The 18931-nt window shown below is 42.0% G+C and overlaps 2 protein-coding genes across 2 annotated transcripts; both read left to right on the top strand.

The window, feature by feature from the left end:
- Positions 1 to 203: 203 nt before the first annotated feature.
- Positions 204 to 2903, top strand: LOC120458051 (elongation factor G, mitochondrial). Its single transcript, XM_039645561.1, has 4 exons — positions 204 to 364; positions 458 to 2132; positions 2185 to 2530; positions 2591 to 2903. The coding sequence occupies exons 1-4, from the start codon at positions 293 to 295 to the stop codon at positions 2733 to 2735; spliced, it is 2238 nt and encodes a 745-aa protein (XP_039501495.1). The 5' UTR covers positions 204 to 292; the 3' UTR covers positions 2736 to 2903.
- A 279-nt stretch (positions 2904 to 3182) lies between these two features.
- LOC120444688 lies at positions 3183 to 18195 on the top strand. Its single transcript, XM_039624558.2, is given in 6 exon segments — positions 3183 to 4310; positions 13727 to 13857; positions 13938 to 14051; positions 14882 to 15046; positions 15114 to 15268; positions 15332 to 18195. Coding segments are annotated over 6 exon segments (2907 nt in total). The 5' UTR covers positions 3183 to 4107; the 3' UTR covers positions 17471 to 18195.
- The last annotated feature ends 736 nt before the right edge of the window (positions 18196 to 18931 follow it).

The following is an 18931-nucleotide window of genomic DNA, read 5'->3' on the forward strand; positions in this document are numbered from 1 at the left end:
AAGATTAGGGTTTTAAAAGTGTGTAATGTTAATTTAAAAATTTTATAGTTTCGTTTATATTTATAATTTTTTTTACCCATACTTAATTTGTTTTTATTTAATAAGATTTTTTTAGGTATTTTTTCTTTAATGGTATTTTTTCGGTTACTTGTTTTTCGATATTACTTGTCCGATAGAAACCGATAGGTTCGCACAGAAACCGCCTCCGCTATCGATAACAGTCTTGTTTTGGTTTTCCACGAGCGCGTGTTTTCCGGTAACTTTCTTAGTTATTAATTAAAACCTGGCCAGAATGTCGCTAATTACCCGTTTGCTGACCGGCAACAACACCCTGCGCCGCCGGGCAATGGAATCACTGGGAAAGGTTTGTTGGATTGAGAAAAAAAGCCGAAATTCCATCGGCTAGTTATGTAAGCGCTGTAAGAAATGTAGTTAAATGGTGCACATAACTTTTCAGGCCGGCTACAGTTCGCATGCAAAGTTCTCGGAGCACAAGCCCATCGAGAGGATCCGGAACATAGGAATCTCGGCGCATATAGACAGTGGAAAGACGACCTTGACGGAGAGGATTCTGTTCTACACCGGCAGGATTGCGGAGATGCACGAGGTGCGGGGAAAGGATAATGTGGGTGCCACCATGGACAGCATGGAGCTGGAGAGGCAGCGCGGCATCACTATCCAATCGGCGGCTACCTACACCCTGTGGAAGGACACCAATATCAATATTATCGATACACCCGGACATGTGGACTTCACTGTGGAGGTGGAGCGCGCCCTCCGTGTTCTGGATGGTGCCGTTCTGGTCCTGTGCGCCGTGGGCGGAGTCCAGAGTCAAACGCTAACGGTCAACCGGCAGATGAAGCGCTACAATGTGCCCTGCCTGGCCTTCATCAACAAGCTGGATCGTTTGGGCTCGAATCCCTACAGAGTTCTATCCCAAATGAGGTCCAAAATGAACCACAACGCTGCCTTTATTCAGCTGCCCATTGGAGTGGAGAGCAATTGCAAGGGCATCGTGGATTTGGTGCGGGAAAAAGCCATATACTTTGAAGGCGAACACGGAATGGACATTAGGCTGGACGAAATACCACAGGATATGCGGGTGGAGAGCCTGGAGAGAAGGCAGGAGCTCATCGAACACTTATCCAATGCAGACGAAACGCTGGGCGAACTCTTTCTGGAAGAAAAGCCCTTCACAGAAGATGATATCAAGGCGGCCTTAAGGAGAACCTGCATCAATAGAACCTTCACACCTGTCTTGGTGGGCACAGCACTGAAAAACAAAGGTGTCCAGCCACTGCTAGATGCAGTACTGGATTACCTGCCCAATCCCGGAGAGGTGGAGAACCTCGGCTTTATCGAGAAGGAAGGACAAGACCCAGAAAAAGTGGTCTTAAATCCCGCCCGCGATGGCAAGGATCCTTTTGTCGGCTTGGCTTTCAAACTGGAAGCTGGACGCTTTGGCCAACTAACCTACCTCAGATGCTACCAGGGTGTTCTACGGAAGGGTGACAACATCTTCAATGCTCGCACCAACAAAAAAGTGAGAATTGCTCGCTTGGTTCGACTACACTCAAATCAAATGGAGGACGTAAACGAGGTGTATGCCGGCGATATATTCGCGTTGTTTGGAGTTGATTGCGCCTCCGGAGACACCTTCACCACCAATCCCAAGAACAATCTGTCCATGGAATCCATCTTTGTACCGGAGCCCGTTGTCTCAATGGCCATTAAGCCGAATAATACCAAGGATAGGGATAATTTCTCAAAGGCTATTGCCCGATTCACCAAAGAGGATCCCACATTCCACTTCTTCTTCGACAACGATGTGAAGGAAACTCTTGTCTCGGGAATGGGTGAACTGCATTTGGAGATCTATGCCCAGAGAATGGAGAGGGAATACGGTTGCCCAGTGACGCTGGGAAAGCCAAAAGTAGCATTCAGGGAAACTCTCGTGGGCCCATGTGAGTTTGATTACCTGCACAAGAAGCAATCGGGAGGATCGGGTCAATACGCCAGGATTATTGGTGTCATGGAACCACTGCCGCCAACCCAAAACACCCTGCTGGAATTCGTGGACGAAACGGTGGGCACCAATGTACCGAAACAATTTGTTCCTGGAGTCGAAAAGGGTAACTAAATTGAAATTCCTTATGTTCCGTTTTAAATATGTTCTTTGCTTAGGCTACAGGGAGATGGCTGAGAAGGGAATGCTCTCCGGTCACAAGTTGTCCGGTATTCGATTCCGCCTGCAAGATGGTGGTCACCACATCGTGGACTCCAGTGAGCTGGCCTTCATGTTGGCTTCCCATGGTGCCATCAAAGAAGTCTTCCAAAACGGCAGCTGGCAAATCCTAGAGCCCATCATGCTGGTCGAGGTCACTGCACCCGAGGAATTCCAGGGTGCGGTAATGGGTCACTTGAGCAAACGGCATGGTATCATCACCGGAACTGAGGGAACCGAGGGTTGGTTCACTGTCTACGCGGAGGTGCCCCTGAACGACATGTTTGGCTATGCGGGAGAGCTGAGGTAAGTTCAGTCCGCATGTGTATCGGTCATGTGTATCTAAATCCCCATCTTTATTTTCAGATCGAGTACCCAGGGAAAAGGCGAATTCACCATGGAGTACTCCAGGTACTCTCCCTGTCTGCCAGATGTCCAGGATCAGATTGTGCGCCAATACCAGGAGTCGCAGGGATTGGCCCAGCCCGACAAGAAGAAAAAGAAGAACTAGGTCTTATCTTAATGTATTTTTAACTATCATCTCTATCAAATCGAAATGTTATTGTGCACCCTTATTTTTGCTTAGTTAAATTTTATTTCATACAACTATTTTCAGTTTTCACTGTGATAAATGCGACTTGTACAGTTATTTGTATAATAAAAAAAGATTAAACCAAAATTTTAAAGCTTTATTTATCAAAGCTTGTTAGTATTATTTGAATTTGATTAAAAGTCATAGTAAAAAAGGTACAAAGGTACAAGTACCTAGGTAACACTGTACGTACCGGTTGGTACTTTGAGGTACATAACGGACACTACCGTTTAACCGGTTGGAAAAGGATATATCAAAAATAATATCGAATAATCAAGTGACCATATCTGCTCGATGCGTTAGGGATTGCGAGTTTTGGGATTTCGCTGACTGGTAACACTAGCTGCGAAATTTGTGTACGTTTGTTTGTGTTGTTGTTTTTGCTTGCGTGCGGTTGATCCGCGGACAGTTTTTCCGTAGACTCGCAGAGGAAATGCAAACTGAGGCGAGGTAAAAGGAAAACCGACCACCGAAAGTGCGAAGAACGAAAATTGCAACGACAGCAATTAGCAAGTGAATAAGTACTTTTTTCCGGAACAATAATAATAGCAACAACAACAACAACTGCTGCTGCAGCCACAACAAAAATTTAACTCAATTAAAGGTAAAATAGCAACGCGGGGGAAAATGCAATTGAAATGCCGAGGGCATTTATGAAGTGTGCTGATGTGTTCGCGTGGAAATGGAGCGATTTGTGATTGCAGCGCTTTTCTCGTCTAGTGTTATCCGCTGCCAGAAAAGTGTGCGCAGGAAAATCGGTGACGATTCGTGAAAAGGGGCAGAGAATATTCGGTGAAAATTCAATACAAAAAACGCGGAAAACGAAAACACAGGAAAAATTCAAAGAGCGAGAAAGCGGGAGACAGTGCGCGAGCGAGAGGGAAATAGAAAATAAATATTTTCGCTGCCTGCGTGTGGGTGTGCGTCAGTGTCTGCGTAGAAAGTGTGCAAAAGTAGAAGATCAAAGCGAAACGACGAAAAACAACATCAACAACAGCAACAACAACACACACACAGCTGACTTCCTCTCTTTCCTTCCTGCATTACACTGTCCAACAAACAATAGTTATTAGCGCAAACTATGCGAAATCCAGCAACTACAACAACGACTACTTCCAATCGCCGGCTTTTAAACTAGTCAAAAAATTCTAAAACAAAATCAATAAAACAAAACACACATATCCGCTAAACGACAAAACCAAAAAAACAAAACATAAATTCCAAGGAACAAACAAAACGAATTCAACAAAATAGAACCAAATCCCAAGTAAACACAGATACATAGCTCACCATGGATTGGATCATCAACGATGAGATGGGCCTGACCGTTGGTCACGTGGTGGGTTGGGCCGCCGCCTCCGCGATGGTGATTGGGGGCGTGATCCCCTACGTTCCCCAGTACATCGAGATCAAGAAGACGCAGGACGCGGAGGGATTCTCCCTCTACGTGTGCCTCGCCCTGCTGGTGGCCAATTCGCTGAGGATACTCTTCTGGTAAGAATAAGCTAGTCTTTAATCACAACTAACTTTGCAATACAACGAAATAGACATTAAAGTTTGTAGCCCGCTTACTAGGAAGCTAAAATATTACTAGCATCCTACGAAGCTCATCAAATTCATTCCTTAAATAGTCGCAATTTCTTTTTGTCGATTTTGCTCATGATAATGATCGAAATGATGCTTTGTATGAGTCATAAATCAATCATGAAAGGAAAAATCTCTTTGACTGTACAGCACTCAAAAATAATACAAATCACTTTTGAACGCTGTGTACTTGAATGAAAATAAACACCTGCACATTCTCTCGCTGTTGTTTCCTCCTATTTGGGCTGAGAAACTGAAATATATAATTATTTTAAAAATCTCTGAGAAATTACTGATATGGCACTTCTTTGTCATAGCAATCTATCTAATAACTGAAAACTTGCTAGTAGATATATCCCTTCAAAAGAGCTAGTTTAGAATCCTCTGGCACTCCGGATGGTAACTCCAGGTGCCCAGCTATACAGGTAAAAACTCTCTAAGTAAACCCCTGTCCACCTTATCTGACCCACAATGGGATGACTAATCCCGCTCGGCAAATGGCAAATGGCAAATACCTGGTATCTCGGCTTATCGGGGGGCAATTCAAAGCGCTTATCGCGCGAAATTTTCTCGTGGCCGTCGCGACAAATTGCGGTTTCCAGCACTTGAGACCAGACCCCCTATCTGTTAGCTATGTCATGATTTCTGGTCGATTTTGGCGACTTCCACAATTTGTCCGAGGACCATGGTACTGGTTTTATCTTTATTGAACTCCCAGCGATATGGTATTTGGCACAATGTCATCGATAATCGCTATTTACGTTGGGGTTTATGACAATTATTGGAAGATTTATCAGTTTTCATGCTGATTTGGGAAAATAATTTTGGGGAGAGCTAATGTTTTCGACGATATTCGATTAGATTGTATTGTAGTTTAAAAGAAGTCCAAACAACTATTTCGTAGTTTACGAAACTCGATTTTGTTAGTTCTTTGATTTATCCAGCTGCCCTAGAAGTTGATTCATCGTTTTGAAGAACGAAACATTTAAATCAAAGGTAATAAAATAAATTTTTAATTCAATTTGAGTGAGTGTGCAAAACAGCTTTTAAACTGTGACAAAGCCATTTAAACCAGTTGAAACTGCACCAGCCACCAAACAAAAAGACCTAATTGAATTTGCGTTATTGTTTAATCGAAACGTACTCTGATATTTAAACAAAAATATATATTTCTCATTTTGAGCCAACAGAATAGACCGCATTTTAGGCCAGCAACTGAACCTAGCCTTTAGCACCAGGGTCAACTACTTTTGCTTGCCAGCTGGTTTCTGTGTATTTTTCAGGTTGTTGCTGTTTAGCCCGTTTAAAGCTGCTGCTGTTGTGGGTTTTTTGAGACCCATCGGAGGTTCCTACAAATAAATTATTAACAAGCCAAGTGAAACGTGAACGCAAAAAAAGAATAGGAGCAACTGGTGGCCCTCATCGACGCCGTCAATTTGTCTGGCATGGCTGGCAATCAATAAATGAATTATTTATCTAGAAACGGTTGCCGGCGAACACAGTTGAATCAGCTGTGCAACGAGGCTTTGGGCCGAATAATCCCAATACGATATATATACTTTATATATAGATGTTTACGATTCTTTGGGGCCAGACATTTTTCGCCAGACACGCGATCAGTTCCACTGGGTTTTATGAATAAAGTCTGTCTGTGGGGGCTAAGTAATTGTGCAACAGCAGTGTTTTTAGACTACAACAATGATAGGAAGTAGCTTTTAATTTATGCACGACCTTTTTTTTCCGGACACCGTAATTATTATTATTCCGACTAATCGCTGCGATATGGATAAGGCCCCGTAGAAAATTTAGTTGAGTGCAACTGGCAATTTGTGGACAACAAAATGCACGAAGCACTACAACTGTTAAAAGTTATTTGGTGAATTTAGAATAAATTGCAGGCAATTACAATTAATGTGTTAACGTGATTGAAATATATTTCACTTATGTGACTTCCAGGGAGAAACTTTCCCAACAAATATAAGCAGTTTTTGCTACGAACAAAGCGAATGACACATCCGTAGTCTTTATTGTAAAAATTGACAACGTGGCTGCCTTTGTTGTCGATGGTAAATATGCACATTAAACAGGGAATTAATCATATAACTCACACAGTAATATATATATAAAAGTAAATATAGTAATTGGCAACATTTTCTGTTCTTTTTGAATGAGCTCATTTCTGCGTATTGTCGCTGATTAATTTATGTAAAATCCAGATTAACTTTGTGGTTTAGATAATGCGATAGGAGCTTACACTTGAGATAAGATATTTGGAATTTTTCAGCTTTTGATGTAGGAAGTAAATTGGTTTTACTTGCAACTATCTAATCAGCAAAACTTGTCGTGTATACTTGTTAAAAAAAGTAAAATAATTTGTAATAAAACGTTGCCTTTCATTTTATTGAATGGAAACACTTTCCACCTTCAGTCAGTTTGCTACTAAAATATGGTGGGCGTTTTTTCTAGTTTCTGATTGAATCAGGCTGTGTATATAGAATATATGTATTCTGATATACATATTTACCTAACTTGGGTTTACTTTGTAGCCAGAGTCAACAAAGCGGAGTTAGATTTCATAAAAAGGTTTTCTCGCGCAAAAAACGCCAACACTATGACTCAATAAGTTGGCCAGGTCAGTGGGGCGTGACTACACAAGTCTGCAATATAATTTACACTTTCATTCCAGGCATATAACAATAGATGTAAATATAGTATGCGAACGGTTAACTGGGCTCATGCACAGTCATTTCTATATTTGTACTTTTCATGCAGTTGCTTAAATGTTTACACAATTTGTCAGCCCGCCTGAAAACGCGAGCTGTTCGGTCTTAACAAGCTATTAAATTGCATCTCCGTTCAGCTGCAATTAAAATTCTATAGTATATTCGAATATCCAAATATTCACATTAAAAATGTAGTCTTAAATGCGAGGCAATGTTCGACTGTAATTTGCACATCTAAGTATTCATATTTGAAATTGACTATTACAAACTCGGTTAAACTGTTGCAAAACTTGGCAGGCCAAATGACTTTTAACGAATTTGCCAAACTATTTATTTTATACAGCTCACAGCTCAATCCGGCGAAAAGTGAAGGGTTGAACTTGAGAACTTTGGAGTTCAGTGAACCTATTTCAGCAATTACACGAGCAACATGTTACGAGAGTCTTTAAAACTTGGGCAATCAAGAAAGCGAAGTTATGAGGTGCAAATTTTGCTGACTAATTGGGCTTCAATGTTTTATTTTTTTATGGGGATTAAACAGGCATAAATGTATTATACAAACTTAGTTCCTATGTAAGTATTTCTTTCTTATATTAGAGATTGCAAGAATCATCTACAGCAGAACAAAACATCCGCTATTGATAAGAACTCGCAACGGAGATTACTCTACTCTAGATGAGAACTTCATACCCTCAGTTGGTGAAATGCACCATTCTCACTGCATGTTTATGATGTTTGTTGAAAGCAATCTAACTTCGTCTCTTAAGAAGCCCTTTCTTATCACTATTATTAAAAGGAGAGTGTGTGTGCGAAGATAAGCCCCGTCTCGGCATCGGGCGATAATTGTGTCTACTTCAACCAATTAATTTGTTTACGTAAACACTTATCGAAATAGGGTGCTTCCTTGTACGTAAGCTTATGATATGGCTGCAAGATAATGCCATATAATATATATTAACATATTACTGTATTTATCTACAAATGTCACACGATTCCGCCAAATTATTTGGTAATTTATAATTTGCTTATCAGCAGAAGTTCGGCGAAACGAAGTGAAGACAATTTAAATTTCAATCTAATCTAACATTTTTAATAATTTATAAAACACTCCCAACTTTCATTCACCTTTATTTATACAAGCTTTGGCCCACTTTCCTTGTTTGTTTATTATTAATGCATACGACTCGCTGAATGGAAAAAAATGAGGCAATTTTTTTCCAAAGGCAAACAACTTTATTGGACATTTTTCCGCGGAAGGTCAAGGTTTGTGGGCGGCAATTGGTTGGCTTTGTGGTAAAGTCCTTCAAAGCAATTAATTTTTTCGGGGAATACTTTGCTGACCAGGAAACTTGGCGTATGGTCCATAAATGTTTACGGCTTTTGGTCTATTGCTGTTGCTTTTCTTTTCGCATCCCATGCAAATTGAATTTTAAATTTCTAAACCGGTTAAAAATCTTGTTTTTATCAACGATACAAGCCGAATACCATTTTGCAAATGAAGCACTTGTCTTGGCCGTGTGGAAATGTTGCTTGGGTGGTTGGCCACTTAATTGTGGTTATAGCATCTGCGAAAGATTTATAATTTCGATGTTGAAGCTGCCACCGAACGAGTTTCTTTATCAAGTTTTAAGAGCCACTTGCAATTCAAGTAGAATTTGCTGTGCACTTGCTGAGAAGTTTCAAAGTTTATGCAATTACTTTCTGAAGCAGTTTAAGTTTCCAATTTTAGCAAATTAGTGTTTTTGCTAAGTTTGAAATTCGGTAAATTATATTAAATTGCTGTTTATAATGTGTACAATGTTATCTGTTCTTCAGATAAGTGTCTTTTGTTTTGTACAAATTCGTAAGCCAGCAGTTCTTATTGTGAGCTCATCAAGGCGCCCAAAACGAGCTTCTTAATTGTGCCAATTATCAGCTTTTGCCGGCCTCTCCCATTCGAATGGCTGAACCCAGAGGTTATCTGTCGCATTACATAGTTTTGAAAGCACATTTTCCGTGTAGAGCCTCCATCTAAAGTCGATTGGCATTATCTCAATCGCATTTGTTCCGTATTGGAGCCGAAAGTTTAGCGTTTAATGCGAGGCGTTCTGATAACCAGGGTGCGGTTACAGCCAAAGGTCAACCAGCGCAGTCTTATCTGCCAACCATGCCCCTTGGAATTAATTGTATTTGTGTTGCAAGATTTTTACGTAATTAAAAAGAGAGCTGCGCCGAAAGCAGTTCACGTCACATTCCGTGCCGTGGACAATCCCTAAAATCCCACGTCACTGCCGCTGAAAGGGCACTCCACTCCAGTGCTAATCGTACTTCTGGGTTGTGCTTTATGGCCGAGACGTTGGCCTAATTGAATTTTAATGCCAAGCCAAAGTCAGGTTGTGTTCCTCGACGCTTTGCAGTTAATCTGGGCTCTGGCAAGTCTCTGGAAGTTCACTAGAAATTCACTGGCATTGGCGGAAAATTCAGATGGGTAGCACAACTAATCGAAAAGTCCAAACAGCCCCGTCAATCGCTGGCCATAGAATGTTTACGGCTTTGGTTTTGGCTTTGGTTTTGGCTTTGGTTTTGGCTTTGGTTTTGGCTTTGATTTTGGCTTTGGCTTTGGCCAGCTGCTGAATGAATAATCACAATCGTGGATGGGGCTTCTTTGCATGCAAAAAATGTGCGACGTTGACTGACGCACATGTTGTTTGCACGAAGCCAACAGATAGAGATTTCAATTTCTCAATTAGAATAGATTTTTGCCCCCCAAATTCGGGCAGCAGCAGAGTTAAATCTGCGTGGGCAAACTTAGGGAATATTCAATTTCATCGCAGAGACACACAGCTTTAATGTTTAATGGGGCCTGAAAGCTACGTTTTGTGGCTTTGGAAAATAAACTAAAATACATCCCAAGACCCTCCACAATCACATATCGATTGTATTGTATATATTGTATGCATAAGTTGACTGTGCAATCTGCTTGTATTCAATGTGCTCAGTTAAACAAACGGATAAATACTTTTCAACAGCATTATGACTCTTGATTTGGTTTTGAGAGGCAGAAAATCCTTCATGACTTCCAATGTTTTGATAGGCCAAGTGACTGATGCGCCCGCAGAAATAAAATTGGGATAGGTCTCGAAATGAAAATGGTCCCAAAATGAATATGGAAATCAGAACCTAACACACTTAGTCAGCACTGGAGTTGTACTTACTATCTGCAAGGGCATAAATTTGCTGGTATTCATACAAATCTGCCATCGAGTTGGCTACAAATTTAATGTCCATATGCAAATCGGCGTATTGTTTTCTGCGCCTGGCTTTCGTTTATTTTTCCGTTTTCAATTGTGCCATTGTCTGTGACCTTTTTTCCTCCTTTTGTCCTACGTTTTTTGTTGCCATCTGCGTTCCAGACTCCATTTTCAATCTCGCCTGTGCCTTCGAATTTTCCGGGGGGCGTAAATTGAAGTGTTTCGCCGAACAAAAGTCACACACATCTGGTGGGTGACTAGAATCTTTTGTTTGTGTTTCGCTTTGGGGTTTTATGGGCTTAGGGCCATGTGGGTGGGCTCAGCACGCATTAATTTTCATTGAGCAAATCAAGTGGGATAATAAATATTTATTTTTCCATTTGCTTTCTTATTTTCGGACAAGATAACCGCTACTGTTGCTAGCAATCGTAGAGTAAAAGTGTATATTCTAGAGTAAAAATGTATATACTAGAGTAAAAGTATATATTCTAATTATTATAACGACTGTCATGACAGCTAGCCGAGTCAATCTATCTCCGCAGCACTCCCTTTATCTGAGTAATGGGTATCTGATAGTCGAAGCACTTGACTTGAGCGTGTTTTCGTGTGTTATAGTAATTCTATTTTTACTTTTAGACAGTTGCCCCAATTGTTTAAATTTCGGAACACAACACTTAACTCACATACTCAGATTCAGTTCATTGGCAATCACTATTCATCTGTGCTCTAGTTCAACGCCACTGCATCCTTTATCCCCAGCAAGGTCATTCCGAGCAGCTTAGCCTGCCACACCACAGAATCCATCTAGGCTGTAGATCGCCCCAGTTATGGCCATCATCATCATCATCATCAGCGGCGGGCAATCCTTTCAATACATGCATTTGCTCAATGGTTGGTGGAAAATTTGTGCTACGGCTGTTGGTTCTCATTTCCCATTGCTCATCAGGCGGCAGCTTGTGTGTTTACACAAATCTCGAAGCAGGCAATCTACTAACGTGGCCAACACGCTTGCTCAGTGCCAGTGGTTCCGAAATAACCGGAAAGTACGGCCCTAAGTGTTTTCGGTTCCGTTAGTTAGGAGCCCTTCAGCGGTGAGACAATGATGAGGAATATGAGGACTGCGGCCCACGACGAGTGCAGCCTACTTACAGGCGTCCACCAGCAGTTGGCCAAATGAAATTTGTGTTAAGCGCACTGTGCCAGCCTTGGCTTACACCAAATCGCCTACAGCCGAGGTCGCAATTATAGGACAATGGCTGGGAGAAACAGAGACATCCAGAGAAATCATCTAACTATGCTAGTCGCATTTATTAGAAGACATACTTCTCTATTCTCTTGTATGTTGAATAATACCTCTTTTGTCCTATATATATAGTTGTTTTGATCATATCCATATAATTTTTTTTGGCAACCTTTATAGACAATGCTTTAATTTTGCATAAGTCATAGCCGTGCGACAGCAGGTGTAATTCAGGCAGACAAAACGCGCTCACACTTGAGTAAACATTGCGCCGAAGGCAACGCGGAATTTTAATTATGGCTAGAACAGACACAAAAGGTTGTGGGTGTGTGTACAAAGCCTTCACACGTGTAGAACAACCTGCCAAATTGCTTGGCTCCATTTTGGTGACTTAATTTCCCAGCCCCGCCGACAAATTCCATCAATAAAACTTTCATCAAGCCTAAGTGACATTTTCGGGGCTCGCCTATTTAGTCAAATTGTTGCGGCTCCTCGCAGCAAATTGCCAGTGAAAGAGAGCCTGAAAATGCAGGTGAAAAGTGGGTGGTGGTGGTGGTGTTGCCCGCTTGTTGGAAAATTGTTTACATTGCAGGCTCAGGCAAACCGCCAAATGCGGCATAGTACATTCGTATATGTATTCATGCCTGTTTGTAATGCACGTATACGATTTTATCGATTTTTTACGACATTTTTTACACGTTGAGGCGTGCAAATGCTCTATGAACGTGGGTGGAAGGAGGTGCCGGTCTGTTTTTTCTGCTTTTGCCAATTTAAGGGGTAAAGCCAACCATTTGGACTAGTGACGAAGTAACTGCTATGTTTGGGGTGTTAGTTCTCTCGTCCAGTGTGTACAAATTGGAGTGTTTGCACGGAAAATATTAGCATTTCAGCAAATTGCAGTTGTTATACAAACTCAAAGAGCTCGCTTTCTGGCTATGATTTCGTGGGTGTCGAGGGAGAAATTAGAATAAGAATTTAAGTTTTACGACGCATTAAGGGTATGTATACTCTTTTGAGATTGAACAAAAAGAAAGACACTTATTTAGATACTCCTGCATAAGTACATTTCTTGAAAGGCTCTAGTCCAATCGAAATGTAAAATCAGTTTGTGGTGATTCAATTGTAGCCGTGGAATGGCATTCACTTGGCCCAAGCACTGGTAATTCAATTTTGCCAATGGAAATGGTGGGCGTAAATAACCAGCGAGGCACAATTTCCGCGCTTTCCGCATTTTACTATCTGGTAATCGGAAGAAACGCGGAAATGTATGCTATCTGCTGTTGTGATTGCGAACAACAGACAGCTGTGGCTTGGCTAAAACAGTTGGGTCCACTAATCTGCGCCAGCGAAATGCGGACAAAATGTCGCATATTTTTTGTAATAACATTTGGGAATGTGACTTTCGGTTGGCCAGCAGGACTTTCATCACAACAAATCCCCAGCAAATCTGAGGACTTGCCTTTGGGTTTGCTCGGCATTTGTTGTTTGGAGCCTCGCCAAATGCCCAACACGTTCACGTTACCCATTTCACCCATTGTTTGTGCTCAGGGACCCTTTTTCACCCACTTGGCATCTGTCAGATTTATGACAGTGCCGCTTGACACAGTGCTGGGATTTTTCCCACACCTTCTCTCCTCCCCTGTGCCTTGAAGTATGCCCTGCTGCAGTCCTTATAATCGATTTGGTTCGGGAGTAAATTATGCTCTTGGGCGGACATCAATCACTTGTTGTCCCTGTTCGGGCGCCACCTAAGCACCTGTCAATTGGCCGTAATCAACACTATACAATGTGCAGCATTCACTTGTCCACTTAGGGGTGATAAATAATAATTATATTTAATGATTTTGGCAGCTGTGGAATGGGTTTCTCTTATAAATAAATAATAATTTAAGATAACATTCTATATTTGTATTTAATGGCTGGCTAATCATCCATCATTAATTCAGTTAAGACCTAAATTAACTTTCCCATGTTTTAAAGAACACAAACTCAGACAACACATGCTAATTACAAGTCCCTGGATAGGATATACTGCCAAGGACACAATCACATCTCGATAGGGCGCTCAATTAAAATGTCATTTCGAGTTGACCTTTCCGATTGACCTTCACCCAATTTCCATCTGGCTTGCAGGTTCTCCAGCCGCTATGAGCTTCCACTGCTGGTGCAGAGTGTCGTGATGAACGTGACCATGTTCCTGATGATCCATCTGTGCGTGAAGGTGAAGCGGGTGAATGCCAATAACCGCGAGCACGCCCTGCGAGGTGAGTCCCTTCCCCCAATCAGCCGTTTAAAACGTGTCACCCCAAGGATAAACATGTCAACATGCGCTCCCTCCTTCCAGGCGATGAACTGCATTTGCCCAAAGTGATGACGGACACGGATACGGGCGCCTCTGTGTCCACCGAAGCGGGCGGTAGCGTCCTGAAGCGAGTTCGCTCCCGGCACTATCTCAATGGTGAGTCAGCTGATTCATAATAGTTAACAATTCCACATGGGTGGCTATATTGATGGGCAAAGAAGGGCGAGTCTGCACACTAACATTGATTTCCGTTTCAAGATTTTGGCATAATATGCAATGCATATATATGTATATATGCTTTTGCTGACACATTCTTTTCACTCAATTGACGCCAGTTTCCTGTGTCAGTTTGCAGAACAGATTGAAATGAAATGAAAGAAATGAAATGAAATGAAATGGGAGAGAGTGAGAAGTTGGAGTATAGTAATTTCATTAGCAAAGTACCTTCTGCTGTTTTAATCATACCATATCTTTATGGAGCACAGAGCTCGTTTGCAGTCCGCATTTATTTCTTCTCCTTCGTTACTTCTTATCACAAACTAGAAAGGCAAGAAACTGGGTTAGGAGGCATGGTGCCAGGCGGCAAATTGATCAACGAACCAGAGAGCAGAACCAATATTACACCCACATCGACGTGAGCTAATTATATTGGCACGCCTTGGGCTTCTTTGTACAATGTACATGGGGCTGGTCGTAAATTGTGCAGCGCCTAAAAGCTGGCAGAGATAATGGAAATTGATTTCCAACTGGCTTCCCATCTGCAGTCGGTCTGTGTTGTGAACTATTTGTAGAGCTGTAACGTGCTGGGGGGTTATGACCTCTTGCTTTCTTAATGTAGCTAAGGAAAAGTGCATGCAATATGTGATTTTATAGTAGCAACGTAGTACAACTATTTCTAGGTAGGCTTTAGTTTGTGGGTAAACTAATTCATTGAGCTGGTTATTGTTGAATTCAATCACTTATTATGCATATACTTGCTCTTGCAGACCTGGACTTCAAATACTTTTGGAACTGGACCGACTTCCAATCGTATCTGGACTTTATGCTAGTCGTGTGGGCCGTTGGTGCCGCCATTACATATCTGATGTTGTCCGTACTTTGGTTTATGGAATCCATGGGCTTCGTTGCCGTCTTTACTGAAGCCATGTTGGGTGAGTCTAGGCTATACAAAATAATGAGGCTATATATCAATCTGGTATTTGTTTGTTTCGCATGTAGGGGCGCCACAATTTCTGCGCAACTTTAAGAATAAATCAACATATGGTATGAGCATACACATGGTGATCATGTGGACGCTCGGTGATATGTTCAAGACTGGTTACTTTATTGTTAGGAAAGCCCCATCGCAATTCTGGATCTGTGGCACGCTGCAGGCAAGTATTTTATACATTTTCAGAACCATAAACTTTAATAATATAATATATATTGAATTTCAGGTCAGCTTGGACATAGCGATCCTGTCACAGGTGTGGTTCTACCGTAAGAATTCCAAGCCGCGCGACCTGCGCCGCGGCGATTAGCAGTTTGCCCCCGAAGAACAGCCACAGCACATCCATCACCACGACTTACATACATCCCATTCCGAGGAGCATCAGCTATCGCTGCCCGTCACAGTGAGCAGCAGTGGAGACGATCATCTGCTGACGGCACGAGCGGATGACGAGCACTTTAAGGTGCTGGACTTTGGTCAGTGCCACGATAACCGTGCGTTTCAATATCACAATAATAACAAGATGTTGCCCAGACCAGGAGGCAGTGGCAAGAGTAAGGATGATAGCAGCATGGCAGCTGCCTTGGAGGTCGTCATTGTCCATTCCCCGGCTTCCACAGAGCAGAGACTGATTGGCGCTCAGGAGGCAAGTGGCTGCTGCCGCAGGAAGCGCAATAATGCCACCCAAACTAGATTAGAGGGTGGCAGTTGCTGCTGTGTGATCACCACCCATCATCACCACTGCCACTGCAATCACCATAGGCATCATCACCACCACCACCATCATTGTCACTACAGTAGCACAAAGAGACGAGCTCTGCTGCACCAGAAAAGGAGTCATCGCCATCAGAAGCATCTGCAAACTAAGCAGACGAACCATAAACAAATGCTTCCATCTAACAACAACAAGTCTTCCTTGGACTCTAGTGATGAGGCAATGCATCATCAGGCCATTGCCATTGAAATCGATGCAGCAACGATGAGCGAGGACGGCGACGAAAACAACAGCAGCACGGCCACTTCGAATTTTCCGTATAAGGTGGCCAGTGAGGGTGTAAAACCCATTATAATGGCTCCTCTTCGAGAACATCATCGTCACAGGAGGGGTTCGTTGAATTCCAATACCACAATTGAAACCGATGAACTGTCGCACGATGAAGACGATGACGATGTGCGGATGGGCTCCCACCATTTACCAGAAGATGAGACCCAACTAACTCATCCAGCGGTTGCGAATAGTTCCAGTAGCTCCACAAAGAGAGGAAATCCCGCCTCGGCTCCAGCGCGAAATGAGTGTGTGCGGATCAAGAGAAAAAGGTTTATAGCTGAGGCTGGACAGGATTACTGCAGCAGCTGCTCAAGTTCCTGCTCCTGCAGCAGTTTGGATGAGGATCTAGACGCGCATCATGAAATGACTGTGGCAGCGGAGTGTCACCAATGCATTCCCGGTTCTCGGAGAGCCAGCTTCTGCTCTTGCCAGAATTCTAGCTGCTGTTGTGGCTCGTGTTCCCAGGAAGATGGGGAGGAGGAAGCGGATGACGAGGACGACGAGACCACGGGACAACGGGAAAGTTTCTGTACAGCTGCAGACCACACCATTACTCCTTCGCAAGAGGGTGAGGATATGCATAGCAGTACACTGACACCCCTTAGCACCCACAGGTCGTCGTTTATGGACCAGGATCATGGAGATCACACCATGAGGAGTGATATCGGTGGAGGCAACATAACTGATGCGGACGCCTCTTCATTGAGCCAATCAGCAGAGTACTTTTCACTGTCATCCGCCGCTGGAGGCGTTACTTCTTTACCCACCAAAGAAGGAGACAAACTGGATAAGCTGGAGAGAGAGGAGACGAAGGAGACGAAGGAATTAAAAGAAAAAGAAGTGGAGCCACCGTCCTGCAAGCACTGGCATCGCAATCCCCATGGCAAGCATAAACGCGGATCTTCTCCTGTGGATAACTCCTTATGACGAAGTGTCTCGCTGGTCGCCTGGCCAGCAATCGACGTAAATGCCTTGCTGCAGCAGACCATAAGGAAGTCAGCCGTGCTGCAGGAGACGCCAGTGCGCAGGAAAACCACTGCCAAAAGGGGTTCGGGAACCACGGGAAGTAATGATTCCTCCACGGCCACACTAACAGCCAGTGTTGTGACGGTAGCCAAATTTCCAGGAACTGGACTATTCAGCACTGTCACCAGTTTGAATGGATGTGGAACCACCTATAGCTACACCACCACCACGGCTGCGCCCGTGAATCCTGCAGCTTCCGGCAAGAAGAACACCAAGTACACGCCGGTACCAAACTCGGAGGCCTACCAGCGCGATCCACTGCAGCAGAGCTCGACGGAGATCATCTTATAACTCATGCAAACATACCTCTGCACCTTTCACTATTATACAGTGCGTAACCGTATAAGAGTCAAGGTTAAACTTCATTAGTAAAAAGGGATAATATATAATTCATAATACATATAACATAACACCAATACTCGTGGAAATCTAAGGAGTGGTATAACGAAAACCAAAATTCATAAAGCTGTTCAATTTGTTGTTATTCGGGGGTAACAAAAACCAAGATGAGGATGTAGAAAAGGCAGACCTAGTTTATACACATTAGAACATAAAACCAATGTACATTACTTCTTATGTGAGATGCAGCTACAAAGATTAGCTTACAATGTAAACTAGTTTTAAACATTTAGTTTCGGACTATGTGAATTTAAAGAAAAGGGTTTCAGCTGGGGAAGGGACCAAGCCAGAGTTGACACAGCCTTCAAGTTTTCCAGAATCCACGCAGAGACATATCCACATTGTGCAAATTTCTCGCTAAGAAAACTTCCCTCAGCTAGGGCCTACAACCTTGTTTAGATTTAACTTTATAAATCGTCATTGTTTTTCGTACGTCGTTAGTCGCATTATTTTTGTAGTCCTGTAAGTTCAATTTGTATTTAAATCAACAAAATCAAACTTTAATCTCGATATTATTCTTTAAAGAATTTTTAATTTTATAATTTCCTAGCAGAATTTATTAGCTAAGATCTATACAAAATTATACGAAAATAAACGAAACCCAAGCAAATTTATTATTTCCATTTGTTTTCATTTTCCTAATTTAAATTTTATTTGTTTTCAAATGGCACACATCCTAATCTTTAGCTATATTATTCTAGATATAACGTATAAAAACTACTAAGCAAACAAACATCTTCCTTGCAATTTTGAGATTCCGTTGAAAACGTACACACACAAGATAAATATGAAAATTGAATTATTTTTAAGCCACGTAAATATTTATTCAAAGTGCTTGAGAATATTTAAGAAATATTTAAAAACTACTATTACCCATTGAAGGGGAAGATAACATTTGTTGATTAGTATGTAGCAGCTATTTTTGATTGTTTTCCTATGGCATATTGGTTATGTAGCATCCTAATATAATATATCTGTTGCAGATGCGCAGTATTATATTCTTTGTAAAGCCATTATTAAACTGTAACGAATTACTTATTAACAATGAAATGGAGGCAAATACTCCAAATCAATTACAACCGTTATATGAAGAGCATTTGGATTGTAGAATCTTTTTCAAAACCGAAATGGTTAATATACTCATATTACTGGTATTTATATAGACATACTCGTAAGTCCAGGAAAGCCATAAGAAGCAATAAATGCGATCGACAAGTGGATATTTAATAATACTAATCCCACTTGTTTGCTACTGAATTTACTTTATTGGTGTTCTAGACATTTCTCAAACAAAATAAACGTAAACTATGCGATACCAAATAAGGGTAAAGTTTTTTAAATGGCTAAACGGGT

Source organism: Drosophila santomea, chromosome 2L (assembly GCF_016746245.2).
Source record: "Drosophila santomea strain STO CAGO 1482 chromosome 2L, Prin_Dsan_1.1, whole genome shotgun sequence".
Taxonomy (NCBI): domain Eukaryota; kingdom Metazoa; phylum Arthropoda; class Insecta; order Diptera; family Drosophilidae; genus Drosophila; species Drosophila santomea.